This window comes from Gobio gobio, assembly GCF_949357685.1.
Source record: "Gobio gobio genome assembly, chromosome: 22".
NCBI classification, from domain to species: Eukaryota; Metazoa; Chordata; class Actinopteri; order Cypriniformes; family Gobionidae; genus Gobio; species Gobio gobio.
In genome coordinates this window covers 1,962,318-1,982,317 of record NC_137118.1, presented here as the reverse complement: position 1 = coordinate 1,982,317, position 20,000 = coordinate 1,962,318, and the positions used below count along the sequence as shown (strand labels likewise).

The 20,000-nt window shown below is 42.4% G+C and overlaps 2 protein-coding genes across 2 annotated transcripts in view; one reads left to right on the top strand and one right to left on the bottom strand.

Annotated features, from left to right (window-relative positions):
• Window positions 1–7,143, top strand: part of ryr1a (ryanodine receptor 1a (skeletal)) — a 262,797-nt gene extending 255,654 nt beyond the window's left edge. Inside the window, exons 102-106 of the mRNA XM_079804711.1 lie at window positions 757–913; window positions 1,715–1,779; window positions 1,859–1,959; window positions 2,033–2,084; window positions 5,817–7,143. Of these exons, the coding sequence (XP_079660837.1) occupies window positions 757–913; window positions 1,715–1,779; window positions 1,859–1,959; window positions 2,033–2,084; window positions 5,817–5,912 (471 nt within the window). The 3' untranslated portion in view covers window positions 5,913–7,143. The remainder of the gene's footprint in view (window positions 1–756; window positions 914–1,714; window positions 1,780–1,858; window positions 1,960–2,032; window positions 2,085–5,816) is intronic.
• The window catches only part of il2rga (interleukin 2 receptor, gamma a), an 18,446-nt gene continuing 5,576 nt past the window's right edge, over window positions 7,131–20,000 (bottom strand). Inside the window, exons 5-8 of the mRNA XM_079804712.1 lie at window positions 18,767–18,929; window positions 10,126–10,225; window positions 9,927–10,026; window positions 7,131–9,839 (exon numbers count right to left, since the gene is read on the bottom strand). Coding sequence (XP_079660838.1) covers window positions 9,591–9,839; window positions 9,927–10,026; window positions 10,126–10,225; window positions 18,767–18,929 — 612 coding nt within the window. The 3' untranslated portion in view covers window positions 7,131–9,590. The remainder of the gene's footprint in view (window positions 9,840–9,926; window positions 10,027–10,125; window positions 10,226–18,766; window positions 18,930–20,000) is intronic.

Below are 20,000 nucleotides of genomic sequence, written 5' to 3'. Positions count from 1 at the left end.
ATTGAGATCTCCATATCTCTGGGATTGAACCATCGAGGGCCTTTAAAATGAAGATCCCAAAAGGAAAGTTTGTTGAGAACCAGAATCTAAAAGGATATTAAGATATCTCTAATACTTCTTGAGTTACAGGCATGCAAACTTGAGGAAAAAGACACAAGAAGTGCTTATTTCCCATGTTTGAGCGCTCACCGTTGTCATATAATGCAGCACAGATTAATAAAGTCATCAGATTTCACTAATAGATCTACCAATCTCTGTGTGACAATACAATAATGATGCTGACATCTTTCTAAAGTCACTTTTACACGCCTGTAAACTGGCTCCAAATGTCATTTTGACCCTCTACAAAACCGTGAATATACATCTGTGACATTTCATATTTTGGCTTTCATCACTATTTATGTTCGTCTTTCTACAGAAAATACATTAACAACATCAAACATTTGAGCCGCGGACTTCTGGTTGAGTTGACTCATTTCAGAGTTGACCTATTTTTGTAAACCCATTTGTTGTGGGTTGTTCACTTTTTTCTCCAGTTCTTTGCTAACCAAACACCTGCTGTATAATCTACCATCTCTCTCTCTCTCTCTCTCTCTCTCTCTCTCTCTCTCTCTCTCTCTCTCTCTCTCTCTCTCTCTCTCTCTCTCTCTCTCTCTCTCTCTCTCTCTCTCTCTCTCTCTCTCTCTCTCTCTCTCTCTCTCTCTCTCTCTCTCTCTCTCTCTCTCTCTCTCTCTCTCTCTCTCTCTCTCTCTGCAGTGTTATCTGTTCCACATGTATGTGGGTGTGCGGGCCGGTGGAGGCATCGGAGACGAGATTGAGGATCCAGCAGGAGACGAGTATGAACTCTATCGAGTGGTCTTCGACATCACCTTCTTCTTCTTTGTCATCGTCATCCTGCTGGCCATCATTCAAGGTGAGACGTCCTAGCAAACATACCACATTAAAGGGTTAGTTCACCCAAAAATGTAAATTCTGTCATTAATTACTTCCCCTCATGTGGTTGGACACCCGTCAGACCTCCGTTCATCTTCAGACACAAATGAAGATATTTTAGTGTAAATCTGATGCTCTGAAAGGCCTCCATTGGCTCAATGCACTTTACACTCTCAAGACCCTTAAAAGACACTAAAGACGTCGATACAAAGTCCATCTCACTACAGCGGCTCTACAATAACTTTATGAATCGGCGACAATAGTTTTTGTGCGCAAAAAACCCCAAATAATGCATCATGAAGCTTCGAAGTGTTATGAATCAGTGAGCCGAATGATGATTCGGATCGCGTGTCAAACCGCCAAACCGCTGAATCGACTCACTGATTCATAACGCTTCGAAGCTTCATGAGGCCGTGTTTTGAAATCGTCATCACTATATAAGTTGTTATTTAGGGTTTTTTTGCGCACAAAAACTATTCTCGTCATTTCATAAAGTTATTGTAGAGCCGCTGTAGTGAGATGGACTTTGTAACGACGTCTTTAGTGTCTTTTAAGGGTCTTGAGAGTGTAAAGTGCATTGAGCCAATGGAGGCCTTTCAGAGCATCAGATTTACACTAAAATATCTTCATTTGTGTCTGAAGATGAACGGAGGTCTGACGGGTGTCCAACCACATGAGGGTCAGTCATTAATGACAGAATTTTCATTTTTGGGTGAACTAACCCTTTAAATGTGACATTTTGGAGATTTATGGCTTGGCTAATGCATGTTTGTCTGCACAGGTCTGATCATTGATGCTTTTGGTGAGCTGAGAGACCAGCAAGAGCAAGTTAAAGAAGACATGGAGGTACTGAGATCATTACTGTCCCATTAAAATACACATGTTAAGTCTTTATAGCTGATTTTGCATTGCTTTGCTTCTTCAGACCAAATGCTTTATATGTGGTATTGGGAGTGATTACTTCGACACAACTCCGCACGGCTTTGAGACCCATACGCTTGAAGAACACAACCTGGCCAATTACATGTGAGCACCTTTCTGATGTTATACGATCTCTCCATCTGCAGGCAAACAGAACTAATGTTTCTCTCCTCAGCAGGTTCTTCCTGATGTACTTGATCAACAAGGATGAAACGGAGCACACTGGGCAGGTGAGACATGTCACAATGTTCATACCTCGTCATAATTGCAATAATGAAAAGTGCTTCAATTATACACCGATCAGGCATTGCATTTTGAGCTCCTTCCTAATCAGTGTTGGGGGAAACGCATTACAAGTGACTCGAGTTACGTAATAATATTACTTTTTCCAAGTAACTAGTAAAGTAACCCATTACTTTTCAAATTTACAACAATTTTAATTTGACTGACAGCTCTCCTGCCCTCATGTTGAGAAGAATAAGTGCAGAGGTGTGTGTGTGTGTGTGTGTGTGTGTGTGTGTGTGTGTGTGTGTGTGTGTGTGTGTGTGTGTGTGTGTGTGTGTGCGTTTGTGTGTGTGTGTGTGTGTGTGCGCGTTTGTGTGTGTGTGTGTGTGTGTGTGTGTATGTGTGAACATGATGGTTATTGTAGTTCTAGACTAAATGTGAGCATTTATTTATCTCACTTGCACAATAAAGATTCTGTCCTCCTCAAAATGAAGAAAATCAGTCAAATGCAAAATCAGAATACTATGCAAACCTCCAATAATTAAATGTTAAATAAAACAACTATTTTTATGCATAATCTACCTTTATATTTAATTTACCGATGTCTTGCTGCTGACCTTTGATGATGAAAATGACTAGATTTAGTTTTTATTGGTAAAACTTTTTTCTCCTGCGTCTATTCTCCATTATCCAGAGCTGCGCCCTCTAGTGTTCATGAGGGAATCTGCATTTTTACCTCAGCCTGGGGCTTATTATTTACATTTTGGTATGAAGAGGTCTTTACCGTTGCACAAAAATATAACTTTTTTGTCATAAAAACAAAAACAAGCCCAGCCCAGGTGAGGAAAAGTAATGCAAAAGTAACGTAACGCATTACTTTTCTTAAAAAGTAACTAACTCAATTAGTTACTTTTTAAGGGAGTAACGCAATATTGTAATGCATTACTTTTCATAGTAACTTTCCCCAACACTGATCCTAATATTGTGTTGGTCCCCCTGACCCGTCGAGGTATGGACTCCACTAGAAGGTGTGCTGTGGTATCTGGAATCACCAATATGTTAGCAGCAGATCCTTTAAGTCCTGTAAGTTCTTCCATTGCTCCATGGTCCAGTTCTGATGCTCACGTGCCACTGTTGGTGCTCTGGGCGGGGTCAGGGGTCAGCGGCTGTGCCGTCCCATACACAACAAACTGAGATGCTCTGTGTATTCTGAGCCCTTTCTATCAGAACCAGCCTTAACTTCTTGAGCAGTTTGAGCTCCAGTAGCTCGTCTGTTTGATCGACCCACACGGGCATCAATGAGCCTCGGCCGCCCATGACCCTGTGGCCGGTTCTCCACTGGTCCTCCATGACCCTGTGGCCGGTTCTCCACTGGTCCTCCATGACCCTGTGGCCGGTTCTGGTCCTTCATGACCCTGTGGCCGGTTCTCCACTGGTCCTCCATGACCCTGTGGCCGGTTCTCCACTGGCCCTTCATGACCCTGTGGCCGGTTCTGGTCCTCCATGACCCTGTGGCCGGTTCTCCACTGGTCCTCCATGACCCTGTGGCCGGTTCTCCACTGGTCCTTCATGACCCTGTGGCCGGTTCTCCACTGGTCCTCCATGACCCTGTGGCCGGTTCTCCACTGGTCCTCCATGACCCTGTGGCCGGTTCTCCACTGGTCCTCCATGACCCTGTGGCCGGTTCTCCACTGGTCTATCATGACCCTGTGGCCGGTTCTCCACTGGTCTATCATGACCCTGTGGCTGGTTCTCCACTGGTCCTCCATGACCCTGTGGCCGGTTCTCCACTGGTCCTCCATGACCCTGTGGCCGGTTCTCCACTGGTCTATCATGACCCTGTGGCCGGTTCTCCACTGGTCCTCCATGACCCTGTGGCCGGTTCTCCACTGGTCCTCCATGACCCTGTGGCCGGTTCTGGTCCTTCATGACCCTGTGGCCGGTTCTCCACTGGTCCTCCATGACCCTGTGGCCGGTTCTCCACTGGCCCTTCATGACCCTGTGGCCGGTTCTGGTCCTCCATGACCCTGTGGCCGGTTCTCCACTGGTCCTCCATGACCCTGTGGCCGGTTCTCCACTGGTCCTTCATGACCCTGTGGCCGGTTCTCCACTGGTCCTCCATGACCCTGTGGCCGGTTCTCCACTGGTCCTCCATGACCCTGTGGCCGGTTCTCCACTGGTCCTCCATGACCCTGTGGCCGGTTCTCCACTGGTCCTCCATGACCCTGTGGCCGGTTCTCCACTGGTCCTCCATGACCCTGTGGCCGGTTCTCCACTGGTCCTTCATGACCCTGTGGCCGGTTCTCCACTGGTCCTCCATGACCCTGTGGCCGGTTCTCCACTGGTCCTCCATGACCCTGTGGCTGGTTCTCCACTGGTCCTCCATGACCCTGTGGCCGGTTCTCCACTGGTCCTCCATGACCCTGTGGCCGGTTCTCCACTGGTCTATCATGACCCTGTGGCCGGTTCTCCACTGGTCCTCCATGACCCTGTGGCCGGTTCTCCACTGGTCCTTCATGACCCTGTGGCCGGTTCTCCACTGGTCCTCCATGACCCTGTGGCCGGTTCTCCACTGGTCCTCCATGACCCTGTGGCCGGTTCTTCACTGGTCTATCATGACCCTGTGGCCGGTTCTCCACTGGTCCTCCATGACCCTGTGGCCGGTTCTCCACTGGTCCTTCATGACCCTGTGGCCGGTTCTCCACTGGTCCTCCATGACCCTGTGGCCGGTTCTCCACTGGTCCTCCATGACCCTGTGGCTGGTTCTCCACTGGTCCTCCATGACCCTGTGGCCGGTTCTCCACTGGTCCTCCATGACCCTGTGGCCGGTTCTCCACTGGTCTATCATGACCCTGTGGCCGGTTCTCCACTGGTCCTCCATGACCCTGTGGCCGGTTCTCCACTGGTCCTTCATGACCCTGTGGCCGGTTCTCCACTGGTCCTCCATGACCCTGTGGCCGGTTCTCCACTGGTCCTCCATGACCCTGTGGCCGGTTCTTCACTGGTCTATCATGACCCTGTGGCCGGTTCTCCACTGGTCCTCCATGACCCTGTGGCCGGTTCTCCACTGGTCCTTCATGACCCTGTGGCCGGTTCTCCACTGGTCCTCCATGACCCTGTGGCCGGTTCTCCACTGGTCCTCCATGACCCTGTGGCCGGTTCTCCACTGGTCCTCCATGACCCTGTGGCCGGTTCTCCACTGGTCCTCCATGACCCTGTGGCCGGTTCTGGTCCTTCATGACCCTGTGGCCGGTTCTCCACTGGTCCTCCATGACCCTGTGGCCGGTTCTCCACTGGTCCTCCATGACCCTGTGGCCGGTTCTGGTCCTTCATGACCCTGTGGCCGGTTCTCCACTGGCCCTTCATGACCCTGTGGCCGGTTCTGGTCCTCCATGACCCTGTGGCCGGTTCTCCACTGGTCCTCCATGACCCTGTGGCCGGTTCTCCACTGGTCCTCCATGACCCTGTGGCCGGTTCTCCACTGGTCCTCCATAACCCTGTGGCCGGTTCTCCACCCCACAAGAGCTGCAGTTTTGGAGATGCTCTGACCCAGTCCTCTAGCCGTCACAATCTGGCCCAAACTCACTCAAATCCTTACTCTTGCCCATTTCTCCTGCTTCTAACACATCAACTCTGAGGACAAAATGTTCACTTGCTGCCTAATATATCCCACCCACTAACAGAAATCATCAGTTAATGCTCTGCTTGATCGGTGTACATGTGTGTTTGTTTGACAGGAATCATACGTGTGGAAGATGTACCAGGAGAGATGCTGGGATTTCTTCCCTGCTGGAGACTGCTTCAGAAAACAATATGAAGACCAGCTTGCATAAAGCAATTCTGTTTTATACCTATTATGATGTTACACGACAACCCGTGTTTTATGTACATTTATACTTCTAAACATGCACAGAACCAGATCATTCGAACTCTGTTATTCACTCAAAGTGCATGCTATTTATTCAGAGGAAGTTTTGGGTAGTTTTCAATTTTAAAAAAGTGTTCCCTTTATCTCAGGGGTATGAGACTCTGTGACTTTTCCTAAATAATCGATCTAAACATGCACACAGAAATCTGGGCCTGATTTGGTTGTTCTAAAGGTGTGTAAAAAAATGTTTACCATTTAACCCCACATTGAAAATTTCACTTTGTCACAAAAATAAAACAAAATCCAATATAAATCTGAAATTTCTACGTTTTAATCAAGGTCTGGTCCTAGAGCATATACACATAAAGTGGAACAAACTTTCTATCTCACACACACACACACACACGCGCGCACAAACACACACACGTGTGACTGCAACAGAGCGCATTTGTATAGAAATTGGCAAATAAAATCAACAAAACTGGCATGAATCTGAAAAATTGCCATACATAAATGAAGGACTAATACTAGAGCACAAATGCAACATGCATGTTCACACACACACACACACACACACACACACACACACACACACAAAATCAATGAAGTGAAAATGAAGTCCCTATGGCCCTCTGCTGGATATATGTGGTCATTGCACTTTCTTTCTTTAACTATAATTCCTAAGGTTTTTCCACAACCCTGCAGATGGCAGTATTCTATCCCAAACACAAAGAGCAATGTCCAAAAACCATTTAGATTGAATTAAGATCATCATTTAAGTGATTTTGTCATAAAATAAAAAAAAAATTAATGAGCCAATTTATGGCCTAGTTAAGTAATTGTGCAGTAAATAGGTAAAAAACTACCAAATATCCACAAAACACAGCATAAATGTAAAGTTGAGAAGTAAATAAAAAATATTATATACAGTTTTCCATGTAAAAAATGTATATTTCCTTATGCAATTGCTCTGTCTGACCCCAAGGATCACAAACGTAAACCCAGTGATTAAGGGTTCAAATGCTCATGTTGCTGAGACCTGTTCTAATGATCCTTTAGTGCGTGTCACATTACGTTTTAACTTAATATGAATTGTATTTGATGTTCTTGCAGTTATAAGCATAAGCATCCGAACGTCAGAATTGACTGAAACATGAAATAAAAAGATTAATTTCATCCAAATGTGTAAGTAATCATCACAGACATTGTGATGAGCTGTTTTTATTCCATATTGCAAAAGCATTACATTATTTAAGCATTACATGTGTACAAACATCTACTCTTAAATCTTAAAGTAACAAATTCATGTACATTGTAAATGTTAAACATCCCAAAAACATGCTGTTCTCATGAGCAACACACGACAAATACAAAAACCCTAATGAAAACAGCTGATATACATTTCAGCAACATACATGTGCTACCAACATTGTTTAATTTTAAGATTTCAAATCTCTTCAAATCTAAAGTCCCTTAGCGACTTGTCTAGCTGAAATGAAACTGCATCTACATTACTAACTGACAGCTCATGAATCATAAATAGCACTGAGATAATAAATGGGTTGGTTGGCGATGGGCTTTTCCCACCACTACACAATCACACTCTAGAAGTGACTTCTCTCTGCTGTTATCAGACACATCTCACACTCATACACAGATCATTACTTCTGCAAAACTGCTAGTTCGCTAATCCGCTAGTTGGCTTCCTTACAACATCTCTACAGAAACAGCAAACACAAAATAATTACGCACAAATGAATAAAAAAACTGAGCAAAAAATCTTAAAAGTGCTTACATGACTACTATAATGGAGCTAATTCAACTGAACAGAAAACAAACGCAATCTTTATTTAAAAAAAAAAAAGAATGCAATTTTAACATTTCAACTTAAAAAAGTACATTTTCGTGCTGCCTTAAGATTCTACGTTTAGTCAAGTCAAATATCCAAGTACTTAATATTTCAAGTTTACTAAACGTTTAAGGCGGTACAATTTTTTACAGTGAATTACAGACAATTACATTATCCTGCTTAAACTAAAAAGCTATTTTTTTCTGTAATTGATATGTTTATATTGTAATAATTTCAATAACTTAACTTAACGATAGTATATTTTAAATATTTGTTGTAATGGCGTGTTTTTATGAATGAAGGCCAGTATCTCTGACACTGATGTTTCTATGAAACATTAATGACAGACATTCAACATTACAGGATCAGTGAAAGATATCAATTTCACCATTTATTAGGCTTTATAAAATAACAGTGAACGATCTTGACATAATAAATGTCATATATTTACCTGTGGCCTTCATATATAATCAATATACAGAAATTGAATAAAGTTATCAAACACTTTCCAGTCTTAACTGCATAAATGATGAATGAACTATAGATGAATCCTCATTAAAGCTACAGTTTCCTCTGTTTCTGTTCTCTGATGAACATTAATGACAGAATCACAGCGACTGGTTTATTAGGCTGCTGTCACTTTAAGATCTGCCGCTGTCACTTTAAGATCTGACGCTGTCCTGCGCATCTCATTTCCTCACAACTCCTTCAGTTCATTTAAGATGATATTGAACTCATTTAAGACTCTTATGAGGATATGAGACAAAAACAGCATTTTGGCATAATTCAGTGTTATTGTTCGTTCAAGCGTGAAAGAGACTCGATACTGGCGCGTGTGTGTGTGTCATGGTCAGGACATTCACAGACGGCACGTTCTCTTCTGTCTGTCTGAGCGTTGTGTGTGTGTGTGTGTGTGTGTGTGTGTGTGTCATAGTCAGGACATTCACAGTCAGAGCGTTCTCTTCTGTCTGTCTGAGCGTCATGTGTGTGTGTGTGAGTGTGTGTGTGTGTGTGTGTGTGTGTCATAGTCAGGACATTCACAGACGGCACGTTCTCTTCTGTCTGTCTGAGCGTCATGTGTGTGTGTGTGTGTGTGTGTGTGTGTGAGTGTGTGTGTGTGTGTGTGTGTGTCATAGTCAGGACATTCACAGACGGCACGTTCTCTTCTGTCTGTCTGAGCGTTGTGTGTGTGTGTGTGTGTGTGTGTGTGTGTGTGTCATAGTCAGGACATTCACAGTCAGTGCGTTCTCTTCTGTCTGTCTGAGCGTCGTGTGTGTGTGTGTGTGTGTGTGTGTGTGTGTGTGTGTGTGTGTGTGTGTGTGTGTGTGTGTGTGTGTGTGTGTGTGTGTGTGTGTGTGTGTGTGTGAGTGTGTGTGTGTGTGTGTGTGTGTGTGTGTGTGTGTGTGTGTGTGTGTCATAGTCAGGACATTCACAGTCAGCACGTTCTCTTCTGTCTTGTCGCGCTTGAATGGTTTAAAAGCATTTGCATGAATAATAGCGTGATCATATAATGTAACGCTAGTCAAAGGATGACTTTGTAAAAAAAGGGATGCTGCGTACAAAATATTTAACGCATTAAACTGAAAAAAACGAATCGCATTCATTAATGTGCTAATTTTGACAGCACTAAAAAGAACATAAGAAATGATCAATCCTTGTTTGTTTGTTTGTGTGCTACATGCCAATACTGGATTTCATCATTACTATTTTTCACCTCTAAATGTTTTACGTTTCATCAATCAAGATTCTAATTTCTCTCAAATTGAATAGCCTCAGTCAGATGGAGACGGACGCCTAGACTGGATTATCCACTGGAGGCGGATCCTGGGTCGGGAGATCTTCTGCCGGGCCGGGGATGGTGGAGGCTGAGGAGTAGCTGTGCATGCACTGGTAATCTGACGATTGTTCTGTTGGGTTTGAGAGGATGCTCTCGCTGTCACTGCTGGACTGGGACATCAGTCTGTACTCGCGCACGGGACAGGCACGCTCCGTGAAATTGGGTTTGAAGCCGTTCTCCAGATCTTTAGGCATGGACAGCCATTTCTGTGGGAAAAAAAGATGATATTCTCACATTTTCCTCTCTGAATTAAAGAACAAATTCATGAGGAAGATCGAAAAACTGCAGCTCACCTCTATATTGCCATCATCGTAATTGTCAAAAAGGGATGTGAGGTATTGGCCAACGTTTCGTCCTGCATTTGGTACCACTGGTATTAAGATTATTCTTAATCTAAGGAACGTTAAACATTAAATTAGAGTAAATATTGTTGAACATTACTATACTAAAATGTTTCAAATGAATGTTGTTAATTAAAAAATGTATGCAAACCTCTCGCTGTGGACCAGCAGGCAGGAGAGAAAAACGAGTAATATTGTGGCTCCGAATGTGTACATCAGCAGGGACGTCACGGATTTGGGATCCCAAATCACTGGAAAAAGAGTTCAGTTCATTGATTTCGTTAAAGGAACACTCCACTGTTTTTAGAAATGGGGCTTATTCAACATCTCTCCTACATTTAGATATGTGGGCAAATGCATTTTTGTCTCAGTGCATGCGTTGTTTTAGTTTGGCAGGGTCGCCGTTAGCTTAGCTTAGCATAATGAATGGAATCCTATGTTGCCAGCTAGCATGTCCCGAGTAAAAGTGATCACAAAAAAAAAACGCTTAATTACTTCTTGTGGCCTGTGTGTTCGCAGAGATATCACGCAATGTAAATATCACGATTTTTATGTGTTGCGTGATATCCCATAATATAGTCCCAAGTCAATATCTGCCTAGGAAATTGCCTAGTCTTAATCTGCATCGCTATTTGTACTCTTTGTGAATACGCAGGCCACAAGAAGTAATTAGGTGTTTTTAAAAAAAAAATATCACTTTTACTCGGGACATGCTAGCTGGCAACATAGGATTCCATTCATTATGCTAAGCTAAGCTAGCGGCGACCCTGCCAAACTAAAACAATGCATGCACTGAGACAAAAATGCATTTGTCCACATATCTAAATGTAGGAAACATGTTGAATAAGCCCTTTTTCTAAAAACAGTGGAGTGTTCCTTTAAAGTAGTTTGCACATTTATAAAAAATTAAAAACGTGAAAAATCACATGTTCATAAGTATATTCACAGCCTTTGCTCAACTCTTTGTTGAAGCATCACAGCCTCAGGTGTTTCTGAGTTTGATGATAAAGCTTGGCACACTATGTTTGTCCAGTTTCTCCCATTCTTCTTGGCAGGACCTCTCAAGCTCTATCCGATTGGATGGGGAGCGTCTGCCATGTTCAGATCTCTCCAGAGATGTTCAATCGGGCTCAGGTCTGGGCTCTGGCTGGGCCACTCAAGGACATTCCCAGAATCGTCCTATAGCCACTCCTCTGTTATCTTGGCTGTGCTTAGGGTCGGTGTCCAGTTGGAAGATGAACCTTCACCCCAGTCTGAGGTCCAGAGCGCTCTGGAGCAGGTCTTCATCATGGATGTCTCTGTACATTGCTGCATTCATCTTTCCCTGGATCCTGACTAGTCACCCTGGCGCTGAAAAACACCCCCACATCATGATGCTGCCACCACCACCATGCTTCACTGTAGGGATGGGATTGGCCAGGAGATGAGCAGTGCCTGGTTTCCTCCAGACACCAATCTTTGTTTCATCAGACTAGAGATCTGTGCCTCCATACAATCCTGTCTCGGAGGTCTACAGACAATTCCTTGGACTTCATGGCTTGGTTTGTGCTCTGACATGGGCTGCGTCCTAAAACCTAAGCGGCTGCCTCACTGCCTTATCAGACAATGACTTGTAAGGCACCTCACGAAACTGATTTCGGACAGACTTCTAAAGGTGCGTTCACACCGGACACGAATTACGCGATTCACGCAAGTGATTTGAATTTTAAGTCAATGCAAAGAAACGAATAGACATTCTGCGGTGCGATTCGCGCGAATCATCCAAGTTGAAAAATCTGAACTTTGGCTGATATTCGCGCCGCGTTAACCAATCAGGAGCTTGCTCTAGTAGTGACAACAATGAGGAGAAAATCTGTATATTAATATCTGGTTCAGACAATATGATTATCACTGTGATAACATTAAATGACATGAAACACAACCCAGTCTCTTTTTGTTAAATGCAAGTTTATGTTTGATCAATAATACAAAAGTATAAGTGAAAGGCATAAGAAGCTACACATGAAATAAAGCAAACAATTCAGTCAAACATTCAAAGTCAGCGCTAGTCGGCTACAACGCTAACGTAAAGTTAAATTGCCTAAAAATACAAAATTAATGAAACTTCTCTTTGCCCTCAGCCTAAACGATTCGCCAGGGAACAAATTATAGATCCATGAGAGCAAAGATCGGCCGTTACAAGACGAATTATAGCTGGAGACGCCACAGAGACATCAGAGCCAGCGGTAGAAGAACTGGATGTGGAAAAGCTGCTCTCGCCGGGGTTAATGAGCACCGCTGATCCACTGGAGCTCACACACACACACACACACACACACACACACACACACCAGATCACATGTTCAACTCCACACACACACACCAGATCACATGTTCAGCTACACACACACACACCAGATCACATGATCGATTGCTCCTGTCTGCCTGTTTTGCCTCCTGCCTGTGTGTAGCTCTGTACAGCCTTGCTTGCGTTTGAATCTCTATTTTGATATATCTTCTTTGTTCTACTGCTAAATGTAACTTACTCATCACCATACATTGTTTAAATATTGCCTATCACGTTAAATTTGACATCGCTAGCTTTTAATCTAAATCATCATCACACGTTAGCATTTAGCTAGCCTGTTAGCTTGTTATCTCTGCACCCGGGTCTCCTGTTCTCTGAGTTCATTAGTTGGATTAGTAAATGGTGTCCAGCAAACAACTGTGGTAAGTTTGATTAATCAACAAACACGGTAAGTCATGTCATCTCCGGTCATTGTCACTTGCACCGCATGCTGTATGTTTAGTATAGGCTTCTCCGCTGGCGAACAGGGCTTCACATGTGATAAATGTAAGGAGATTTTAAAAGTGCTGGCTAAAGCTAATCGTAAATTCTCTAAGATTATTATTCACGTCGGCACTAATGATGTTCGACTTCGCCAGTTGGAGATCACCAAAATTAACATTAAAGAGGTGTGTGAACTCGCTAATACGATGTCAGAGGCTGTTTATTGTTCTGGACCACTCCCTGTTAGGCGGAGTGATGAGATAGTTAGCAGACTATCATCACTCAATGGCTGGTTGTCTAAGTGGTGTCCACAAAATAACATAGGGTTCATAAACAATTGGAAAAGTTTTTGGGGCAGACCTGACCTGTTGAAGAAGGATGGCATCCATCCCTCTTGGGGTGGTGCCGCTCTTCTCTCTAGTAATCTGGCACATAGTCTTAGAGCTAAACCTTGACTCACTAGGGCCCAGGTCAGGAAGCAGACAAACTGGCTAAACCGACCGTCTGCTAGCTGTCTCACGTCACCGGAGTCAGATAAATCCCAGCACATAGAGACTCTTTCACCTAGATATTATCATATAGAGACTGTGTCTGTTCCCCGAATTAGTAAATACAAAAAAACATCAAAACCATTCAACAGTAAAAATTTAATTGATGTCCAACAAATAAACAACAGATATAATACAGATGAACAATTGATAAAGCTTGGGTTGCTGAATATTCACTTTCCCCGAAAGTGCTTATTGTTATTGATATTATTACAGATAATAATCTAGATGTGCTGTGTTTGACAGAAACCTGGCTAAAACCTGACGACTACATTACCTTAAATGAGTCCACCCCCCAAGATTATTGTTATAAACATGAGCCGCGTATGAAAGGTAAAGGGGGAGGGGTTGCTGTAATTTATAATAATATCTTCAGTATTACTCAGAAGTCTAGTTTCAAATATAATTCCTTCGAAGTTTTGGTGCTTTATGTAACGCTATGTAGTATACATGATAAAACCTGTTCAACATTTGTGTTAGCTACTGTATACAGGCCACCAGGGCATAATACAGACTTTATCAAAGAATTTGCTGATTTTCTATCAGAGTTAGTACTGGCCGTAGATAAAGTACTAATTGTTGGTGATTTTAAAATCCATGTAGACAACGGAAAAGACGTATTGGGATTAGCATTTAAAGACACACTAAACTCTATTGGAGTTAGGCAACATGTGTCAGGAGCCACTCATCGCCATAATCATACTTTAGACCTAATATTGTCACATGGAATAAATGTTGATACCGTTGAAATTCTGCAGCAGAGCGATGACATCTCAGATCATTACTTAGTATCATGTATACTTCATTTAGCTAAGGCTGCAAAGCCGCCCCCTCACTTCAAAAATGGCAGGACAATCACTGTCGTCACTAAAGATTGCTTTTTAAATAATCTTCCTCATCAGTATCATCTGCTCAGCATCCCAGATAGCTTAGAAGAACTCGATGTTGTAACAGAAACTATTGACTCTCTCTTTTGCAGTACTTTAGACACAGTTGCTCCTCTGCGCTTAAAGAAGATTAAAGAAAATAGTCCAACGCCTTGGTACAACGAGCACACTCTCTCACACACACACACTCGGGCCCTTAAAACAGCAGCCAGAAAAATGGAGCGCAGCTGGAAGAAAACAAAACTAGAGGTATTTCGTACTTTGTGGAAAGAGCACATGATCACATACAGAAAGGCCGTAAAAACTGCTAGATCTGCTTATTTCTCGACTCTCTTGGAAGAAAACAAACACAACCCAAGGTATTTATTAGATACAGAGGCTAAATTAACCAAAAATAAAGCTTCAACTTCTGATGATTGTAAACAGCACAGCAGTAATGACTTTATGAACTTCTTCACATGTAAGATTGATAATATTAGGAAGACAATTTTAACCATGCAGCCGTCTAATACAGCATCACATCAGACAGAGCATTGTAGTGTCACTGAGGAAAAATTACACTCATTCACTGCTATAGGAGAAGAAGAATTGGCTAAACTCGTTAAATCATCAAAATCAACAACATGTATGCTCGACCCTATACCAACTAGGCTATTAAAAGAGATGCTACCAGAGGTCATAGATCCTCTTCTTAATATCATTAATTCATCTTTGTCATTAGGATATGTACCGAAAACTTTTAAGTTGGCTATTATTAAACCACTTATTAAAAAAACGCAACTTGATCCTACAGAATTAGTCAATTATAGACCAATCTCAAATCTACTTGAAAAGGCAGTGTCTTCACAATTATGTTCCTTTTTAGAAAGAAATGGAATCTGTGAGGATTTCCAGTCAGGATTTAGACCGTATCATAGCACTGAGACTGCTCTCATCAGAGTTACACATGATTTACTCTTATCATCCGATCGTGGCTGTATCTCTCTATTAGTGTTACTCAATCTTAGCGCTGCATTTGATACTATCGACCACAACATTCTTTTGAATAGACTCGAAAATGATGTAGGTATTAGTGGAATTGCTTTATCATGGTTTAAATCATACCAATGCGACCGTTATCAGTTTGTAGCAGTAAATTAAGAGATGTCACACCGATCACAAGTTCAGTATGGAGTACCACAAGGCTCAGTGCTAGGACCGCTACTCTTCACCCTGTACATGCTACCACTGGGAGATATCATTAGGAAGCATGGCGTTAGTTTTCATTGTTATGCTGACGATACTCAGCTCTATATTTCTTCACGCCCTGAAGAAACTTACCAATTCACAAGATTAACGGAATGCATAGCTGATATAAAACATTGGATGACCAGTAATTTCCTGCAACTCAATTCAGAAAAAAACTGAATTTTTAATTATTGGACAAAAAACTCCACAAGTAGTAACCTAGAATACTGTCTAACACTTGATGGCTGCTCTGTCAAGTCCTCTGGTCAGTGAGGAACCTGGGTGTGCTCTTTGATACCAATCTTTCGTTTGAAAGCCACGTTTCTAGCATCTGTAAAACTGCTTTCTACCATCTTAAAACTATCTAAACTATCTAAATTACGGCACATGCTCTCAATGCAAAATGCTGAACAGTTAGTTCATGCGTTCATGAGCTCAAGGCTAGATTATTGTAATGCTCTACTGGGTGGTTGCCCTGCTCGCTTAATAAATAAACTCCAGCTGGTCCAAAACGCAGCAGCTCGAGTTCTTACTAGAACCAGGAAGTATGACCATATTAGCCCAGTTCTGTCAACACTGCACTGGCTGCCTATTAAACATCGCAGACATTTTAAAATCTTACTTATTACTTACAAAGCACTAAATGGTTTAGCTCCCCAATACTTGAGCGAGCTCTTAACATATTATACTCCATCACGTCTACTGCGGTCTCAAAATTCTGGCCAGTTGATCATACCGAGAATATCCAAATCAACTGCAGGCGGTCGATCCTTTATTTAGCTCCGAAACTCTGGAACTCTTCCTAACATTGTTCAGGAAGCAGACACACTCTGTCAGTTTAAATCTAGACTAAAAACACATCTCTTTACTGTGGCATACACATACAACACTTTTTCAATGATTGTTAGGCTGCATTAACCAGGTCAGCCGGAACCGGGAACACTTCCCATAACACCTGATGTACTCGTTACATCATCAGAAGAATGGCATCTACGCTAATGATAGTCTCTCTGTTTATCCCGAGGTTTACTGTAGTCAGCCGGATCCAGATCAGATGCTGGACCTGCGCTAGACACGACCAGCTCCTCCCTGAAGTGTCAGAGAGACTGTGTCAATTAGACTACCCTGAAATCGCCTCATCGGCACGGCATCCTCAATAAACCCGTCTCCGGCGTGATGACTCCGATCCTTCGAATATTCCGATCTATTATGACCTCTGACCTGTAAAGTTGTCAGAATAATAATCATACGCTGTTTGTTAATTGGCCAGAGGAGAACTGCCCCCCCGACTGAGCCTGGTTTCTCCAAGGTTTATTTTCCTCCATTCTGCTCCTGATGGATTTTGGTTTCCTTGCCACTGTCGCCTCTGGCTTGGCGTGCTCAGTTGGGGACACTACATTATCAACTAAATATCCAAATAAATCTAATTATTAAACTAAATTAACCATATAAACTAATTGACTGCTCTAATTACTGATCTAAAGCCCACACTGTCACTGTATGATAATTGAAATGAACTGATGACATTTTTTCTCCAGAATGTCTAGACGGCTGAATAAAATTATGTTGCATTATTTTCCTGTCTAACACTGTGAAGCTGCTTTGAAACAATCTGCATTGTTAAAAGCGCTATATAAATAAAGCTGACTTGACTTGACATGACATGTTCAGCTCCACACACACCAGATCACATGTTCAGCTCCACACACACCAGATCACATGTTCAGCTCCACACACACCAGATCACATGATCAACTACACACACACCAGATCACATGTTCAACTCCACACACACCAGATCACATGTTCAACTCCACACACACCAGATCACATGATCAGCTCCACACACACCAGATCACATGTTCAGCTCCACACACACCAGATCACATGTTCAACTACACACACACCAGATCACATGTTCAGCTCCACACACACCAGATCACATGTTCAACTCCACACACACCAGATCACATGTTCAACTCCACACACACCAGATCACATGTTCAACTACACACACACCAGATCACATGATCAACTCCACACACACCAGATCACATGTTCAGCTCCACACACACCAGATCACATGTTCAGCTCCACACACACCAGATCACATGATCAACTACACACACACCAGATCACATGTTCAGCTCCACACACACCAGATCACATGTTCAGCTCCACACACACCAGATCACATGTTCAGCTCCACACACACCAGATCACATGTTCAGCTCCACACACACCAGATCACATGTTCAGCTCCACACACACCAGATCACATGATCAACTCCACACACACCAGATCACATGTTCAACTCCACACACACCAGATCACATGATCAACTCCACACACACCAGATCACATGTTCAGCTCCACACACACCAGATCACATGTTCAGAGAGGAGCTCTCTTTATAAATAAACCACAGATTTGAGCTTTAAACTACATTCTCACCTGAAAAAGTCTTTTAAACTACGTTTTGTCACACATTAACAATAGAATTTTACCAAAAAAGACGTAAACACAGCTCATGTCAGCCATTTAACATCGAGATGAGCCGCTGGCAGAAGCCCCGCCCATGAGGCGAATTCACGTCTGTTGTGAAGTGAATGTCACGCGCGAATGAAGCGAGTAAACTCAAACTGTTCAAGCGTCCAACTTCGCACAAATTATTTGCGTCATTCGCGTCCGGTATGAACGCTACATTAGGCAGTGTAACCGTTTAATGATATACAGCCGAATAGAGAGAGATTTGGTGAGAACTAAACAAACATTTAATTACTACATTAGCATTTTCTCTGTAGAAAATGTTAGTAAAAAAAACTTTCATTTACACACAAACTGACCAGCAAACGCACCTTTCGGATGCCATCTTTTTTCTCCAGCTCAACTGTCACAGACTGGAGAGCACAGGATTGTGGGATATCAAAGGCAGCGAAGGATTCAAATATGCCTTCAAAAATCGATTAGATGAAGGTCTCTCAGGAGACAGGAAGTGAAGCTAACATTAGATTCGGACGTGCCTTGATGCCTTGAAATGTGTCCTCCGAAGGCAGCATTTTCCAGGTTTCGGATGCAGCCATGCACTGTTACCTGCTGGACCTTATATAGACAGGTGTGTGCCTTTCCAAATCATGTCCAATCAGCTGAAGTTACCACAGGTGGACTCCAGTGAAGCTGTAGAAACATCTCAAGGATGATCAGTGGAAACAGGAGCACCTGAGCTCAATGTTGAGTGTCATGGCAAAGGCTGTGAATACTGGAGTACATGTGATTTTTTTCGTTTATATATATATATATATATATATATATATATATATATATATATTAGATGTGATAAGTTGTTCCTGCATGGATACCTGTGCTGTTGTTTGAACATCCCCAGTACACAGACTTGCTCCAGTCGCTCCAGAACTTGGACTGTCCGCAGGAATCTGCGATTCGAGCCCTGACCTGGAACTCGTAGCATTTTGTGGAGGGAAAGGGCAAACTGAAGGAGGTCCTGGTGGCTCGATTGGGGTTCTGTGAAGAGAGAGAAGCTCTTATCCATACGGTGAGATGAATTGTTGTATAAAGGCCAGGGTTGGGGAGGAACACATGAATGTAAACAGACTCTCCTAAGATACAGTTCTGCAGTTTTATAACCCTCGCAGAATATGCAACATTTGAATAATTTTTAACAAATACAAATTGCATGTTTTATTTAGTGGCGTCCTGAAACATGTGAAGTTTGGGGCAGGTCGGACATTGTATGCTCGAGTTTTAAGCAACTTCCTGTTTCATGGCGAAACACCCAAATTTGTCAGGCCGCCTCGGACACGCCCTTCAGCGAAATCTCAAGATCTTCGGAATTTAACCTCGCAAAGACCTAAAGATTAGACTTACCAAATTTGAAGATGATCCGATTAAAACTGTAGGAGGAGTTTGTTAACCGCCACCCCTCTTTTGGAAATTATACATTAAAATGCACTATCCAAACTTAAATGGTTGCAATTCAAGAATGCTTTGGGATATAGACATAAGTCTCATTTTAAAGAAGACAGTCGGCAGATTATGACTCAAGTGAAATCACTTCAAAAAATTAAAGTATGAAAAAGTTATGAAAGTTTACATTTACTGTAAATCAAATGTACTAAATATTTTATATAAAATATGTTACAAAATAATTTGTACTCTAAAATTACTATCAAATCAAAGCCAAATGTCTAACCAATTTGTGTTGATATCACAATTTAAGTTCACATGAGATTTTGTTTAGGCGCTGTACCACAAACAGCCACCGGGTGTCATTGAAATTCCATTGATTTTTTTATGCAATCTCCTGTAACAAATGTATATCTTTTTGTCCAAATATCACAAAGCAGTTGGCAGATATAGAACCGTTAGACTCAGACCTTTCCGACGATATGTGTTTTGTCAAGATTAGAAAAGGTTTTTATTATAAAGTTTTTTTAAATAAATGTTGTAATATGAAACATGACGACGCCCGCTAGAATAATTTAAAGTACTTTAATTTAAAGTAGTTATGGAAGTTTAAATTTACTGTAAATAAAATATATTGTACTAAATATTTTTTATTTTATATAAAATATA